This window comes from Columba livia, chromosome 10 (genome assembly GCF_036013475.1).
Source record: "Columba livia isolate bColLiv1 breed racing homer chromosome 10, bColLiv1.pat.W.v2, whole genome shotgun sequence".
Taxonomy (NCBI): domain Eukaryota; kingdom Metazoa; phylum Chordata; class Aves; order Columbiformes; family Columbidae; genus Columba; species Columba livia.
The window spans coordinates 2,152,076-2,168,561 of record NC_088611.1 but is presented as its reverse complement, the minus strand read 5'-3'; the positions used below and the strand labels follow the sequence as shown (position 1 = coordinate 2,168,561).

Sequence of the window (16,486 nt, the reverse complement as noted above, 5' to 3'; positions counted from 1 at the left end):
TTAGAGGCAGTTACCTTGCCGCCTAAGATACTTGGTTCTGTATCTTTTTTTCTCTTAAGAAAATTAAGTTGTAATAAGAACGCTTGATGTTCTGCAATCATTTTGTAATTCACTGTGCTCTGTTTTGTTAAACCAATATTCAATCTTCTTTCTTACGTTTAGAGATAATTAGAGAAGTGAATTCTCTCAACTTTGCCTCAAGTTCAGAGCAAGTTTATTGTGTTTTGGTGTGGGATTCCTACCTGTGAAATGGCACTGGAGGTCTCCAGTTCTAGTCTCTGTGTTTTGTTTTTGGGAGGAATCTTTGATAGTTGGACAGTAGTAGTAGGTACCACTTCTGCTACAGTTCCATAGGCTCTTGTGTTGTTTCTTTAAATACATTAGAAATGAGTTGCTATATTCTGCTTTCAAACCCATCAGTACTTATACTTCTTCCTTACAGACAAAAATGCAAGTAAAAATCTAATAGATGGCATAGTAAGATGTCTAGATCATTGTTCCATGTTTAGGTGGAGCATCCTATTATGTCATTAGGGAAAGACGACATCCTTTCTACATCAAGGAAATAATTCTACTAATTAGGTGAAATGCATACATAATACTAACTTCCTCTAAAAAACATTTTCCCTTTCTAAGCTAATGTAATTATGAGTGAAAGATTAAACTTGTGTCTGGCTCGGGGTTTATGTATTTACATTGAAGGAAGAATTTATTTTGGTGGCTTGCCAGGAAGAATTCTAAAAAGACGAGCTTAAAGTAGAAGACAACATTCTGTCTCTAAGCTTTAGCAGGTTGTATGGACTTCTAACACGCCTCTCCTGTCTGTGTACATCAGGCTTGGTTAATTGACCCTTCTGCATTGTTAATGCGGGGGCCGTTGTTCTTGGTCCGGGTGGGAGATGCAGGACGCAGCAGCATCCTGCAAATACCAGAGATTTGCGCTGTTTTCTGGCTCTTAGTGTTTGCTGTAACAGCTGGAATGGTTTCTTGCAGTATGAACCTCTTCTGCCTGTGTCTGCCGCTATTGAACTGATCCTAGTGGAAGATGTCAAAGTGAACCCTACTGACATCTCCATTTACAATCACCCTGACGTCCAGGTGAGGAATTGTTCTGCTGCTTTCTCACTGCAGGGAGGAAAACATCGAAAATCATATGATCACAGAATCAGACAGAATAACAGAACCAACTGGGTTGGAAAAGCCCTCAGAGATCATCAAGTCCAACCCTTGGTCCAGCTCCAGTCCATTGACTAGATCATGGCACTAAGTGCCATGTCCAATCTCAGTTTAAAAACCTCCAGGGCCGGTGAGTCCAGCACCTCCCTGGGCAGCCATTCCAATGCCTGACCACTCTCTCTGCAAAGAATCGCTTTCTAATAGCCAGCCTAAATTTCCCCTGGTAGAGTTTAAGCCCATGCCCCCTTGTCCTATTGCTGACTGCCTGGGAGAAGAGCCCAATCCCCACCTGGCTAGAACTGCCCTTCAGGTAGTTCTAGAGAGTGCTGAGCTCACCTCTAAGCCTCCTCTTCTCCAGACTAAACAAGCCCAGCTCCCTCATGTGTGTAAGGATACTGCCTTTAGCAATATGTTAGAAAGGTGCAGCCTAATTTTGGATGCTCTTCTGGTTTTGCAGGCAGAACTTTTCATCAAAGAAGGTTCTGGATATTTTTTCATTAACACCAGCGTTGCCAATGTTGTAAGAGTGGTTCATGAGGAAGCTCAAGGTATCGCTTTGGTGAGTGAAGTTTTTTTGCTGGTTTATATCTTTTTTTGTGTTCTACCATTCTGTGGTTTCATCACAACTGGTTGTTTTCCATGCATGTGGACAGAGGCAATAACTGGCCCTTGGGCACGTTTGGCTGTTGCAGTCAGAGTGCCTTTGCTCTAGCAATGTCAGCTGTAGTTTCAGCTGTAGGAAATGGTTTCCCTGCAGTCGTGCTGCACACGTATACTCTGTAAAGCCAGAGACAAGTTGTTCTTTTCCAGTTACAATTTTTTCAGTAAATTGTTCCTGATTTCATAAGCACAAAATGAAAAATAATGTGACGGAATTATTCAGAAGTGCTATATGAAAGATTAATTGGTTTCTAGAATAATATTGGAATATTTGTTGTAGGTAAGTACTTCTGAAACCTTCAAATTCTTCCAGTGCTGTTTCAGGATATTTTGCTATCACAGTATTTCCTCCTCATTTTGTGAATAAATACCTAATAAAGAGCTGATTTCTGATCTCCATATGAAGTTTTTAATGTGTCTTTCCACTAGAAGATGCAAGTAAACTACAGTTATCCAGACCCAGGATAGAAGATACATTCTACAATGAGTAACAATACAACTATTTGCATTCTAGCTTTCATTAGACAAGAATTGGAAGTGACACAAGTTGTTTTAAAGAGTAGCCTTCACAAATTTATAATTCACACATTTATCTTGTAATAAATAATGTTGATAAAGCTGTGAAATCATGATGATAAAGGTGGAATTTTTAAAGTTGTTTAGAGTATGCAAAGTGTTGGTGAAACATTTTGGTTGTCTCTGAGAGCCTAAGGTGGGAGTATTTTTCCAGCCGAGTCAGCTGGGCACAGAGGAGCAGAAAAATAGAGGAGATGAGCTTGTTTTTGTACATTGTACACTCTCCCGTTAAATCCCAGTCTTGCCTATGGGTTTTCCTTCCCATGGGAGCCAGCAGAATGCTCTGCAGGTGTCAGTGGAGCCAAATTGGTACGGGGTGGTTTATGGTAAACTGTTCTGAGAAACCCAAGTTATCTAGAGCAGAGGCTTTCTCTTCATTGTTTGATTCTCACTGTATTCTGAGCAGTGTAACATGTTTGTTCTTTGTATAAAAAAAGACCTAATTATAGTTGTATCAAAGAAATACCTGATTTGTCAATCATCCTCTTACTTGGGAAGGCGTACCACCAGATTTTGGCTATTCATTCAGGTTAAAAGCAATACCTGTATAGTAAGAATCTGGTAGGAAGCAATACCAATGCTTTATAAGCATAGTCTCTGTCCTTGTTTTTTTTTCCTTATCATTTTGTTTTTCACTCCCCTAAGAAAAGTTTCGTTGATCTGAATGATTTGTTGTGGATTTTTTGCCCTTGTGTTGGCAGGAGAATACCAGGATGCCAGACAGCTTCTAGATTAAGACACATTAATTCAATTGCTGCCTATTTGCCCTAGCTCAATAGTGTGATACTTTCAACATACATTTTACAGCTTTACTTTTGCTTTGGTGGAAGAACTATCTGCGCCTAAGGCTTGGAGACTTCTGCACTTGACTGCATCTGGAAGTGCTATAAATTCTATCCCAGGAGTGACAGGCAAATGAAAATAAAAGGTGCTGTAATAGAGTTTTCTTTTGGCATTGCAGGTGCATCCTCTGCTTCCAGGATCGGTGACTGTAATGATTCATGACTTGTGTTTGGCTTTCCCCGCGCCAGCCAAAGCTGACATTTATGTATCTAATATACAGGAACTGTACGTCCGAGTTGTTGACAAGGTCAGTGGCTTTGAAACCAGCATTATGAGCTGATCCAGATTGCCCCGAGTCCTTGTGCTGATCACGAACATCTAGATGAGACGTGGTCACTGTGATACGATGCAGTGGTTGGGGCTCTGCTGCCGCTCTGCGACCTTAGAGAAACAGTTTGATCTCCCTGTGTTTCTGTTTCTCCTTCCTAAATTTGTCCTTTTAGGTTATAAACCTTTCAGACTATCAAGTGTCTCTTGCTCCATGTTCCGTGTGGCAGCAATCTCAACTTTTGCATCTACACAGCAATGTTAATTCATAATTTATATGAACGTGCTAATTTACATTCCTTATGGTTTAAAGTGCAGGAGAGCAATTCTTTTAGGAGCAGGTTTTGCCCCGAGGTCATTTTCCATATGTCATGTTTTAAAAATGAACAAAAAAAGGTCCAGCTCCTTTCACTTGACAGCTTGGGTGCGTCTTATACAAAATAAGTGTTGATATTTCTGGATGTTTTAATTATGCCCTTGCCAGCTGAAAGACTTGAATTCATTTATTTAATTTGACACTAACCGTAGCTGGCAGGGATTACTCTTTAAAATCAGTGCTAATCTAACCTTGGGGCTTTATCTCTAATGTCCTACTAAGAGTGTAATACAAAATAAAATGAAAACGTTTATGCTAATAAATAAGAACAGTTGAAATGAGAAATGACTGGATGTGCCTGTGTTTCAGGTGGAGATTGGAAAAACAGTTAAAGCTCATGTCAGAGTTCTGGATGATTCTAAGAAGCCTTTTCTGGCAAAATACTTTTCTGTCATGGATCTAAAACTAAGGGCAGCATCTCAAATTGTTTCGCTTGTGTAAGTGAATGTTTTTTTTTATTAATCTGCAAATATGTTTGTAGGCAGAATAAGCAAAAAATGAGTAGAAGTGTTGGCTTGGAGCCATGGTAGTATACAATTGAGTTTTTATTGATTTTATTTTTGTAAAGTTGTAATTGCTTATTACGTGGTAAAAAAAATGCTATTTGTCAGGAAAATCTCCTAAGCTAACAGTCTAAATCTCGTTGACCGAGACTGCATTCATACGCTATAACGTTTCACGGAGCTTTGCGCATCTTGGAAGCAGCGACTTGGCAAATAATGTCAGGTGAAGAACTCTGTGAAGACACATTTGATGTTATCAAAGTGCTGGCTTGCCTGGGATAGAGTGAAGTTAGACCATGACACAAACTCTGTCTATCGCTTCACCTTTTAGAAACAGGCTAAATCATCTTGTTGCCTTGAAGCTTCTTATTTTCCAAGCTCTAAATACAATTATTATAATGACAGAAGAAGGTTTTTTGGACTGTTGAATTTTGAAATGTAGGAATGTGATGGTTACCTTAATTTGCTTAAGGCATAGTCATTTAGTCATCCTGCTATGCACTAAATAAGTCCTTTGCGTTTGTTATTCCTGTAATTTATTCAATGAACTTCTCTAATTTAATGGTTTTTTGCTACAGGCCCCTCAGTGAAGCTGTCGATGACCACACTGCTGCTTTTCTGGTGCACGGGATGGCCATCGGTCAGACCAGTCTTATGGCAACTGTTGCTGACAAAAGAGGACAAAGAATCAACTCCGCTCCACAACAAATTGAAGTAAATAATGTCATATAAAATATATGCGTAAACAAAATCTATGTTATTTTAGAACAGTGTGTTATAGTTAACGTATAGTGTAGTAATTAATATGCCAGAAAAAATAAACAGATCCTTTTCTCCAGAAGTTACCCAAATCTACTCCATTTGAGATAGCAGTGTTTTTTAACTGGAAGTGATGAGTTAAGTTTCTGCATGCTCGATTTACTGTAATTAAGTAAGTGAAGACCCAGTTTTACACTTGTATGTACTGTTTTATCTGGTTGAAATAGTGTGAACACAAGTATTTGTATTTCTGTTTTTAGGTCTTTCCCCCATTTAGACTACTGCCGAGGAAAGTGACCCTAATTATCGGGGCCATGATTCAGGTAATGGCATCTTCTTCTGTCTTTTCTCTCTTTTATAGTTTCTATTTTAAAACAAATGTTTGAAACTTATTTTTTAGAAGATATTCAACTTGGCCATTTAGCTACATTCACCACATTGAATGCTCCTCCCAATGAGAACAGTTTCATTCTTGAGCCGCCTTGTGTTTTATTGTATTGCTGGATCCGAGGTTTTGTATTTCTTTGTGTTAAGGTGGTATCAGCTCTCCAGTGTTAAATACAGAATCACAGAATCGACCTCAGAGATCACCAAGTCCAACCTTTGGTCCAACTCCAGTCCGTTTACTAGATCATGGCACTAAGTGCCATGTCCAATCTCAGTTTAAAAACCTCCAGGGCCGGTGAGTCCAGCACCTCCCTGGGCAGCCATTCCAATGCCTGACCACTCTCTCTGCAAAGAATTGCTTTCTAATCTCCAGCCTAAATTCCCCTTGGCAGAGCTGAAGCCCATGGCCCCTTGTCCTATTGCTGACTGCCTGGGAGAAGAGACCAATACCAGCATTAACAATCTGTCACCTCCCTGACATTAAGCGTAGTGGGCAGTTCTGCCAACCGAACCACAGAGCGGAGCTGGACTGTGTGTGGTGAAGGGAACGGGAGGGAACTTGTTCTGAAACTTTCTGGGCTGGCTGGAGATCAGCCCGTCACATTCTGCACAGCACATAGGCCACCTCTGTGCTTGGCTCACCTATTTTGCATTCTGACATCATGGAAGGACCAGTGTGCAGGAGAAATAAGCCCTGAGGTGCCCTGGAAGGTTCAAACAACTTTTTCTTACTGAAGACATTGTGGTGCTGAGTGGGGAAGGGGTGTGCCCTGTCATGTTGACCAGAACAAAGATCTGACAGGTTAATTTTAGTTGGTTTGTGTGCTCTTAATTATAGATCACTTCAGAAGGAGGCCCTCAACCTCAATCCAACATCATTTTCTCCATCAGCGATGAGAAGATTGCATCAGTGAACAGCATCGGCCTTGTCACAGGAGTGGCGATTGGGAATGGGACTGTAACAGGAGTGGTGCAAGCTGTCGATGCGGAGACAGGGAAGCTTGTTGTTGTGTCTCAGGTAGTGTTTTCTGATACTGTTTGTGGCTGAAATAGACTCTCTTTAGCTCGTGGGTTTGGCTCTAAAGGGACGAATAGTCTTTTTGTGTTAGTACTGTTATCTTGTGTATTTGATCCCTCGTTTCCTTCAGGAGATGAAAAATCAGGGTTTCTTACTCCTTACGCATTCGCTGACGCAGGTGATACTGTCAACAGACAGCCAAATCTTGCTGTACCTTAAAACAAAGACCTACTGATAATCCAGGGAGACTCTATGAACAGTCTGGGATCTTTAGAATTGATCAGTAAATCTAGAAAAGCCTAAAGTCTAAATAAGCCTCTCTAGAACAGCAGAAGGTTGTTCTTGCCTGCATTACCTTACAGTTTAGTAGCGTCTTATGGCAGCAGAAGTCAGAAGGAGGTAGATGTTGAGTAAGAAGCACATTGTCTCTGAAGCTCTAGGCAGGCTGTGCCTCATTCCACGCTGTGATCTGAATCCATCTGCAAAGTTCAGGTGATGAGTCCCTGACATTCCATCAGAATCTCTGTGTTGGGCCAAATCGTGGGGCTCTTCATGGGAGGTCAAGAGAGGACATTGCTGCACACCATGAAGCTCTGCTGCTTGAAAGATGGCACCACAGGCCAAGAGGAGACAAAGGAATGGGTTTTTTTTAAATGAAAATTCTCTAGATGTATATATCTCTGAACTTTGTAATGCGGGAGCAGCAGCCTGCCCTGGTGCTGAGCCAGGAAGCAGAATGAACTTGAAAGCTCAGTCTTGGAAACTCAGACCAGTGAGGTCCAGGTCTGACCTTTCCTTTGCAGTATAAAGTAGGAATAAAATCTGTCAGGATGTGTGAAGAAGGGTCATCAGAGTATCACATCATCCTTTTATTCTTGATTGTCCCCTTTGCTGCTTACCATTCTCACTTCCTTCTAATCCTCTCAGTGTGTTCTTTGCCTACTGGGATTATTCATCCTTCTTCTTGCAGAGACCCCATGATCTTGTCCTTTGTTGTCACCTCTCAGCTCTGTCATTCAACTCATCACTAATTTTGAGCAGAGCTTTTTTTTTTTTGTTCCTTTTAAATTTCGGTTAAATTTTTAAAATGCCTGTCAGTTTACAAAGTTAATGCTTTTATCGTTGTTTTACAGTCCTACTGAGTTATGTTCCTCTGTATCTTCTGTGATCAGTAACACACAAATCACGTGGCAACAGTGATTAAATAATGGCAAAATGGTGAATAGATCCTGAAAGTGACACCTAGTTCAGACCTCACAAGTGCTTACAATGTCTTCTTCCTCCTGTTCAGGACAAAGTGGAACTTGAAGTCGTACAGCTGACGGCTGTTAGAATCCGTGCACCAATTACACGGATGAAAACTGGTACACAGGTTAGTTGATTTGTGATTAGCTTTTATTGCCTTAAAATGTTGACCTGCAAGCTGTGACCATTCTGATTCGGTCACCTGATAATGCCCCCCAGCTTGGAGCGGTTCCTGCTCTGGGGCTGCCACCGCTGCTGCAGGAATACTGTGTTGTCAGTGGGGAAGCTCCAGAGCTGGACATATTCAAAGGGAAATCAGGACATGTTTCCCTTGTACGCCGGGCTGACTTTTAGAAATTCAGGTCCTGCTGAAGCAGCATCATTTGATATGGAGAAGAGTTCTCTCATCTTCATTCTGTTTGCAGTGGAGACTTTCTTCCTTTGTACATTAAAAATCGACAGTGTGTCTGTTATAGCCAGAACAACAGATGCTGTTCAAATTATCTTTTTGTAAGTCTATTTCCCCTTCTAGTTATTCATTCCAAAATGGCTGGTGGTTCTACCTCACTTGTACCAGGTGAATTAATTCCTTTGAAGATTAAAAAAAAGTTGAAAAAGACAGTTTTGTGTTTCTGTGTTATGTTGTCTTAATTTGGAGAGCTGGAAGGGGAAGGTTGATGACCAGAGCAGAGCTAATCAGGGAGATCATCTCGACAAAAATGCAGAAAATTTAAGAGCATATGATTTGATGCTGCAAATGGGACAAATGAATTATTGAATTAATCTTTTCTGGTGAAAACCTGGCAATTGTTTTTTGTAGAGCATGTAGCAAATGAGAATAAATCAAAACTTGCATCCTGCAAGGTGGTGGTGGTTTGAGTCTTCTGCGTGATGTCTCTGCAACATATACAGCAGCCAAATTATTTTGTTCAGAAGAAATACCAGCTCTTGATCAATGAATTTGAAGTTTAATTCTGTTTGCTCTGTGCGGGTTTGGCCAGCATCCTAGAATTACCTAAGAAAGTTGGTTTCTCTGTTTCTAGATGCCAGTTTATGTAATGGGCATCACCAGTAGCCAGACTCCTTTCTCATTTGGCAACGCAGTGCCGGGGTTAACGTTCCACTGGTCTGTCACAAAGAGGGACACTCTGGATGTCAAGACAAGACACAGTGAGGTAAATTGTGTGCGTGTGTTGTTTGTGTACTTGCTTGCACGTGTATGTTGGGGGAAAGGAAACTGCTTCATAATGAGAATTGAGAAAATATTATTCCTTCCATTTACCCAAAATCAAAGAGCGACTATCAGTGTTGGGTGGTTTATTTTCTCTGTATCAACGTCAACTCTTTCCATGAGTAAAATTTTAATTACTTTCTCCTGTCCAAGGCTTCTTTTCAGCTTCCTGCAAAATATAACTTTGCAATGGATGTTTACAGCAGAGTAAAGGGAAGAACAGGACTGAAAGTTGTTGTGAAGGCTCTTGATCCTGCAGCCAACCAGTTTTACAACATGGCAAAAGAACTGTCCGATGAAATCCAAATTCAGGTATGATAATGTTCCTCGCAGTTAGTATTTTAATATTTATTTCAGTGCTGAATTCAAGTCTGTATTTGAGGTCTGGAATTCGAGATGTGAAAGAGTGGTTCTGGCTTTGGTTTGTCTTTGAGCCCTTACTCTTGTTTGCGTAATGTTTTGCTATTTGGAAACCTCCAAGCTCCCCAAGTGTTGGTAAGGTTGACACTGAACAGTCACACACTGAACAAAATTCAGGAGTTAGTTTTTGTTGTAGACCACCTGAAATGGAGGTGAATTGTGTCTTGTGGGTAAGCAGTGTTAGAGCAGTTAAAGAACTTGGGTGCTGTAGTTCCCTTCTGCACAATCGTACTTCTTGGTGACAGTGCTTATCTTACCTGTCTACACAGGCATGTTAATTTGGGTCAGGAAATGATCTCCTGGTAGTTCCCACTTGCCATGCCTTGGGGAGCAGTTTCAGATGTGCAGACTGAACTCCTTTAGATAGAACAAAGCTGGAAAATGTGCTTGAGGAGTGTATCTCATGTGGGCACTCAGTTCACAGACTCTGGCTTGGGGTAGGTGGAATTAACTTGCGTGGATGTGGAGGCTTCAAATCTGATTCTTTTTTCATATTACTTCATGGTATAGCTACAGCCATAGAAATGAATGCTCTTCAGAATAACTGGTAGAAGATGCTGCCATTCTCAAATATTCATGTTTAATTTTCATTTTTTTACTCTACATATATATTATAGAAGGTTAAAAAAAAAGGTGCTATGGTTTTATCTGGGTTGGGGTTTTTTTGAGGGTGAAATAACTGGAAATAAATGACTTGTTGCACAGAGCAATAGGCTAAAATGCCTTTTATCTTCCAGGTGTTTGAAAAGCTTCATCTAGTCACTCCAGAAGTAGAAGTGGAACAGATCTTAATGTCACCAAATTCCTTTATTAAACTTCAGACAAACAGGTCAGTGATTGGTTTTTATGCTGTGATTCGTGTAAACAGTTTATCCAAACTGTAAAGCAATTGTGTTTGAAGTAAGCTGGGTTAGGCTTTTAAAATGACTATCACGGTACATCCATATCATACACAACTTATCTGGTGATTAACAGTGTCTTATCTGTACTGTTGGGCTCTGTCAAATCTTGCATTAGTTCAATTGTAGCTAGAAAATTCATGCGGTATTTGGAACGTATAGATCCTTATTTTCAAAGATACTGAGCCAGTTAAAGCAGTAACCTGCTTCCTCTAGAGGCTTTTACGGGCTATCAAGGCTTTATGGAATGTACTTCTCTGTGTTTCTACACAGAGGCTATGATTAGATGTTGAGGTTCGAATGTTCTTTCCAACTGAGAAGTCCTTTTTACATAAGGTGTTTTCAAAGTCTGACATCTTGGACTCAGATCAGGCTCGACGTGTGTTTTTCCAGCACACAGTGTGCAGACAGACCGCAGGACACACGCTGAGCACCAGGCGTTAGCTGCATTTACTTGTTAAGGGATGAGAACCTTTAGTTTCACTGGAGCTCCAGTGACCATGGTCATCCAGCACCTACTTTTGAAACAGTTCTGTAGGGGCCCTGTCACTTGCAGCCACTTACGTTGTTTTGCTATCTCTTCAGAGCAGTTTCCTGATTAATTAGTCAGTAACCGGTCAGATATCAGTTTGTCTGTGGCTCATTATGTTCACTATCCAATGTTGGAGCCCGTATGTCTGAACTCTACTACCAAAACCAATTGCACGATTGCCAAGAAAAGGGCAACTAAAATGCAGCTTTAATGCTTTCTTTCTGGGAGAAAGTAATTTCTATATGAATGAAGAATCTTGGGAGAAAAACAAAACAATCATTTACAGATCTTTCAGAAGATACGATAAGTGATACTTAAAAGTAGCTAATGTCTCAGAATGCTCACTAATTACAGTTTATGTATTTGCTCATTTTATTAATATGCAAATACCATGGTGAGAGTTGTTCCAAAAATTAACCTTGTCTACAAAACCATTTCCAGGAAACTGATGAGATCTAATTAATCACATCCCTGGCGTTCTAATACCAGCATTGGCCCTGCAGACTAATCTCCCTCTAAATATTGTTTACAGACAATGACGGCAGAAGCTGCTTGTTGTAGCCTTAGCCACTATTATCTGGAATCAAGTTTCCATGGGTGAATGATGACACTGCGGGGCAGTGGGTCAAAACTACATTTCAGTCCATGCCTAAAGCCAGAGAAGAATTTTTCCAAGTCAGCTTGAATAAGAACTAAAACTTTTTTCTTAGACCAGAACGCAGGCTTTTCAGCTTTTATTGCGGACACATGCTACAAACGCAAACCACATAGCAATCTTTTAGTTTTGCATAATATATTGGTGTAAATATGGTTTTATTGATTTAAGGGGGTTCCCTGTTTTTTGTCATTCTGGTTTGTTTGTTTTCTTAAGGGACCGAGTGGCTTCACTGAGTTACCGTGTCCTGGACGGACCAGATAAAGTTCCTGTTGTAAAAATCGATGAAAGAGGTTTCCTGAACTCTGGGTCTTTGATAGGATCATCGACAATTGAAGTGGTTTCACAAGAATCGTTTGGGATCAACCAGACCATTGTAGCTGCTGTTAAGGTAGTATTGTCTCTCTTTGCAGTTTTCTGTTTTACGACTGCAACGGGGATGGGTAACTGCACATTTTGAACTCCCCTTGTGAAAAATGTGAAGTATAGGAATTAATAGTCAGTTCTGAGCTTTGAAAAAAGTTTAGTGTAGTAAACTAGATGGGTAAGCGTTAAATCCCAAATCCTGTTTTAAAGAAAAGCTTTTATGTGCATGTGCAATAAATACTTTAAAAAAAGTTTGTCCTAAAAATCTCTTAGGAGGCTGTAATTACACAAGTTCAATTAAAAAAATATGTTAATGTCATAAACATGCTTTTTGCAATGTGCAAAAAAGGCAAATATCATCTGGAGTAATGAATCTAAATGCAGCTTGTGTTGTGAGGTACATAAGTGATTCCGAAATTTTCAAGATATTGGACCTGTAGCTGCACAGTGCCCCAAAACTTCTCTTTCTCTGCCGTTTCGCAGCAGTTCAGCCTTTACACACAGTGTGAATCTCTGCATGAGAACCTGTTTTATCCGAGGCAGTAATTCCGCTGCTGTGGCGGCTATCGGGTGAGCTGTGAGCAGCATGGCCAGGGCTGCCCCATGCGCCGGAGCTTCACAAAACATGGGCAATTCAGGGAAATCTGGGACAAATCTGGAGCAAAACTCAGCAGTTTGTTTCCAGGCTTATGAAACCTCTTTTTTTTTTTTCCTCAAAACTTCATCTGTTGATGGAATGCTGTTCTGTGAAGACTAATACATCTTTACTGGTTGGGCACTTGGGACATATGGGAATGTACGTCCTTCATTTCTGTTCAAAAGTCTTTGTGCCAAGAACTTTCTGCATCCGGCAACGTGAGCCTTGGGACACCCACTGCTCCGCTCCCTTGTATCCCTTGTTATTCTGTCAGCATCTTTCCTGTGTCCCAGCTGAAGGAGAAAGACATAATTGAGTGCTGACTCCAAATTCTTTGGAAGTATTTTATAATCACTGTGAAGTGGCTTGATATTTTGTGTGTTTTTGCAATGTTTTTTACCATAATGTTCAGCGGGTAGCTCTGTCTTCCTGGCTGGACAGTGGAAGAAGACACTGTGGTGCAGTTTTGCAGTTTCAGTAACGCCAGCGCTGCTGGGAGGTGGTGACAGGGCATGTCTGCAGCTCTGCGAGAGGTGACCTTGTTTCTTCACGGCTGGATCTGGCAAGTGAAAGACATCTAATGAGTTTGGGTTGGCTTGAACGACATAGAGTGGTACTGAAGTTAAATTCTCCCTTCGTGCACACAGGATATCACAGAATTGAGGAGCTGGTGCACTATGATCCTAAGCTTGTGAGCCTTTTGTAGTAGGAACCATCTCAGTTCAGCATCTTGTACGACCGATTTGTTTTTCGGTACTTATTAGGACTATGCTGCTTTTATAGAAATACTATTTTTAACCTCACAGTAACCCCGTGGGGTCACACAGCGCTGCTGCTGTCACTTTGTGGATGAAGAACACAGAGAGGGTTTGAGTGGCTTTGCTGAAGGTCATACAGAAAAACTTGTGACAGAGGAGATGAGCTGGAATCTGTCGTGTCAGTCTAAGGCAGAGTTCTCTCCTTCACGCTGTCCTTCCTTCTCTAAGTTCTTGTTTTGTCTGGTTACAACTGTACCCAATTAAGAACCAAACTGCTGCAGCAGCATCACTTAACACTTACACCTTCAACTTTGCTCAAAAAAAGAGACTATAAGGCAAGGAGGATGTTGCAAGTAAGGAGTGACCGTGCTTAGCACGGCAGCAAGCTAAGCACTTGCCTGCACCAGCTGTACTCAACTGAATATTTTTATTTAAATACTTTAAAAATTGAGATGCTTCAGCATAGCTGTTTTCATCAATATTAAATGTAGCAGTTGTCCCTTGTGGGACAGCGTCTGAGATTTCAAAGTAAAGCAAGCTGGAAAACCTGTCCGGGAAATGGTGGGTTTGTTGGCTCATAACCTCAGCTGGTTGGGCAGATGACTCTGTGCCCTGATATTTTAACTGAGTATGTTGGCCTGGGGAATAGACAGTTGTATATACTGGTATTCTAGCCACTTTTTTTCCAGACTCACCAGAGATGCTGTTTGCTCGAGGCTAAATTTGTCCTTTCCTTTTTAAGTTTTGACATGTACGTTTTCAGATTGCAGGGTTTTACTTTTTAGCATAGCCTCTTCAGTTAGAAAAAGGGATTTTCCTACAAGACGAGCCTGAGGGCTTCTTTTAAAATAGTTTTATTTATATATTTGAGGGTGCTTGCTTTCTCTATCCTTCCATTACTTATTTTCCAACAGCTGTAGCAGAAGGAACAGATGGAGTTCTTTTTCTTGGGTCATTTTGCTGGTCAACCTAGATAAGTTAATCAAGAATAGTAACATGTGACTTAAAAAACAAAAACAAAAGGAAGAAGATGGTTTTGAAGTCTTTGTCTTCAGACAAACGTCCTTCATTGGAGCGTCACTGCACACACGTGGGGTGTGCACATGTGGATAATCCAGCAGACTTTCCAAAAGCATTTGGAGCAGAGGTCAGATGGTGTTTGACAGGGCTCACGAGGGACCAGCTTTGCAGCTATTGCTCGTTTCCTCCGCTGGGCAGGCCTTGGCTCCAGCAGAGCTACAGCCCATAGAAACGGCCTGGATCACCTCGGATTTCTCACCTGGAGCAGCGCAAGTGGGGAAACAGTGACTGTTTCATCCCTTTATTCTCATATACGTTGCAACTGGCTCTGGGTAACCCGTCTCGAGCAGGGGCAGCTGGACTAGACCATCTCCAGAGGCCTCTTCAAACTCCACCATTCTCCAGTTCTTTGAAATATATGTACTGATAATAAAAGCTCCACGTCTCAGTGCTGTCAGATGGCTCAACATACAGCAAATGGTTCATAAAGAAAGCTTTGTATGTTTGTATTATAAGAACCCCCTGTAGATGACTTTGTAGAGGCATCAAAAATAGGAATTTAATTCTGCTTTTTACTGCCCATGTTTTGACAGGTCTACCCCATCTCCTACCTGAGGATCTCCATGAGCCCCGTTCTGCACACACAGAGCAAAGAGGCATTGTTGGCTCTGCCCCTGGGGGTGACGCTGACGTTCACAGTCCATTTTCATGATAACTCTGGAGACACTTTTCATTCGCATAACTCTGTGCTCAACTTTGCAACAAACAGGTAACTTCAGATGTGCATTTCTGCTTTAAGTGACTCCACATCATCAGGTTCCATACATCGGTGGCCTATAGAAAAAACCGATCTTAGGAGCATTTACCTCATCTTGCCTCTTTTCTCCTTGTGCTCTGTTCCACTGACTCACTGCAGGTGGGGAAGGTTCTGGATCGGGAGCTGTCTGTTTTGCACAGCAGAGCCAAGCCTCAAAAGGCCCTTTCGCTTCTGCCTCAAAGAATGAGAAATATTCTAAAACAGCCTTCAGTGGTTGTTAGTAACCAATCCCTAATTCCATTACCAGAACATAGCTTGTTTTCTGCAGAGCCCCTTGCAATTGCAACACAGTGATTGTGATTAAAAGGGAAAAAAAAAAACAACAAAAGAGGTTGTACGCCAGATTTTCTTTCTCCTGCCTAAATGATCTGCGGAAACTTCTGTAGCATATGGAGGTCCCCAAGATGACACAACCTCAGCTTCCAAAATAGATGTGGCAGGTTTGCTTCAGCATAGAGCTAATTGTTAGCCCCGGAGAGAGGAGCATTAACCTCCTTGAGCTCGCTCGGGTGCCCGGGGTGACCCAGCTCCACTGCTCTCCTTTGCCAGGGCAGTTGGGAACACTGAACCGATACACCAGTTCTGAACCAATTTGCCAGTTCTGGTGAATACCAATTGACCAGTGATTTACCAGTTTTGAACCAATTTGCCAGTTCTGGTGAATACCAGAACTCACAATCAAAGGTGATTTAGTAACACTATGGCTGGAAAACCGCGTATTGGTGTTTAAATTTCTTTGCTTCTTAACTCCCTGAGAAAGGGGAAAAAGACAGATTCCCTCATTCTGAAGTTCTGAAACTCTTAACATTGGGAAGGAGTTTTCATAGATAATTATGACCTTAGTATTTCCTCAGCATAATGATGTGAGAACTGAAATTTGCTTCAGTAGCACCTGAATAATTTTTGTGTTTTCTTTATTTTGTCTGACTTCATTAGAAGATAACCATTGCTGAAAACAAGAAGTCAAGCATCTGAAAGGAGTTCAATACCTACTATTTGTTGTAGAGATAATGACGTTAGCAAACTTACCTTAACATAAAAGCATTTCTTTTTTTATCTACAGAGATGACTTTGTACAGATTGGGAAAGGAGCCACAAACAACACATTTGTAATCCGGACTGTAAATGTAGGTTTGACCTTGCTCAAAGTCTGGGATGCAGAGCACAGCGGAATTGCGGACTACGTCCCGCTTCCCGTGCAACACGCCATTTGTCCCGAGCTCGCAGACGTGGTGGTGGGTGACGTCCTCTGTTTCAGCACGTCGCTGATAAACCAAGAAGGTAAGCGGCACTTCGGTCGCCGTGTTTTTGCAGATATATAATTTGACATCAGTGTGACTC

General features: G+C 41.3%; 1 protein-coding gene across 1 annotated transcript in view; it reads left to right on the top strand.

Moving 5' to 3' along the window:
* The window catches only part of NUP210 (nucleoporin 210), a 64,824-nt gene that overhangs the window by 37,947 nt on the left and 10,391 nt on the right, over positions 1–16,486 (top strand). Inside the window, exons 19-32 of the mRNA XM_065074889.1 lie at positions 994–1,098; positions 1,634–1,735; positions 3,374–3,502; positions 4,208–4,335; positions 4,980–5,115; positions 5,421–5,483; positions 6,386–6,565; positions 7,857–7,937; positions 8,854–8,985; positions 9,195–9,353; positions 10,199–10,290; positions 11,764–11,938; positions 14,922–15,097; positions 16,209–16,426. Of these exons, the coding sequence (XP_064930961.1) occupies positions 994–1,098; positions 1,634–1,735; positions 3,374–3,502; positions 4,208–4,335; positions 4,980–5,115; positions 5,421–5,483; positions 6,386–6,565; positions 7,857–7,937; positions 8,854–8,985; positions 9,195–9,353; positions 10,199–10,290; positions 11,764–11,938; positions 14,922–15,097; positions 16,209–16,426 (1,876 nt within the window). The remainder of the gene's footprint in view (positions 1–993; positions 1,099–1,633; positions 1,736–3,373; positions 3,503–4,207; positions 4,336–4,979; positions 5,116–5,420; positions 5,484–6,385; positions 6,566–7,856; positions 7,938–8,853; positions 8,986–9,194; positions 9,354–10,198; positions 10,291–11,763; positions 11,939–14,921; positions 15,098–16,208; positions 16,427–16,486) is intronic.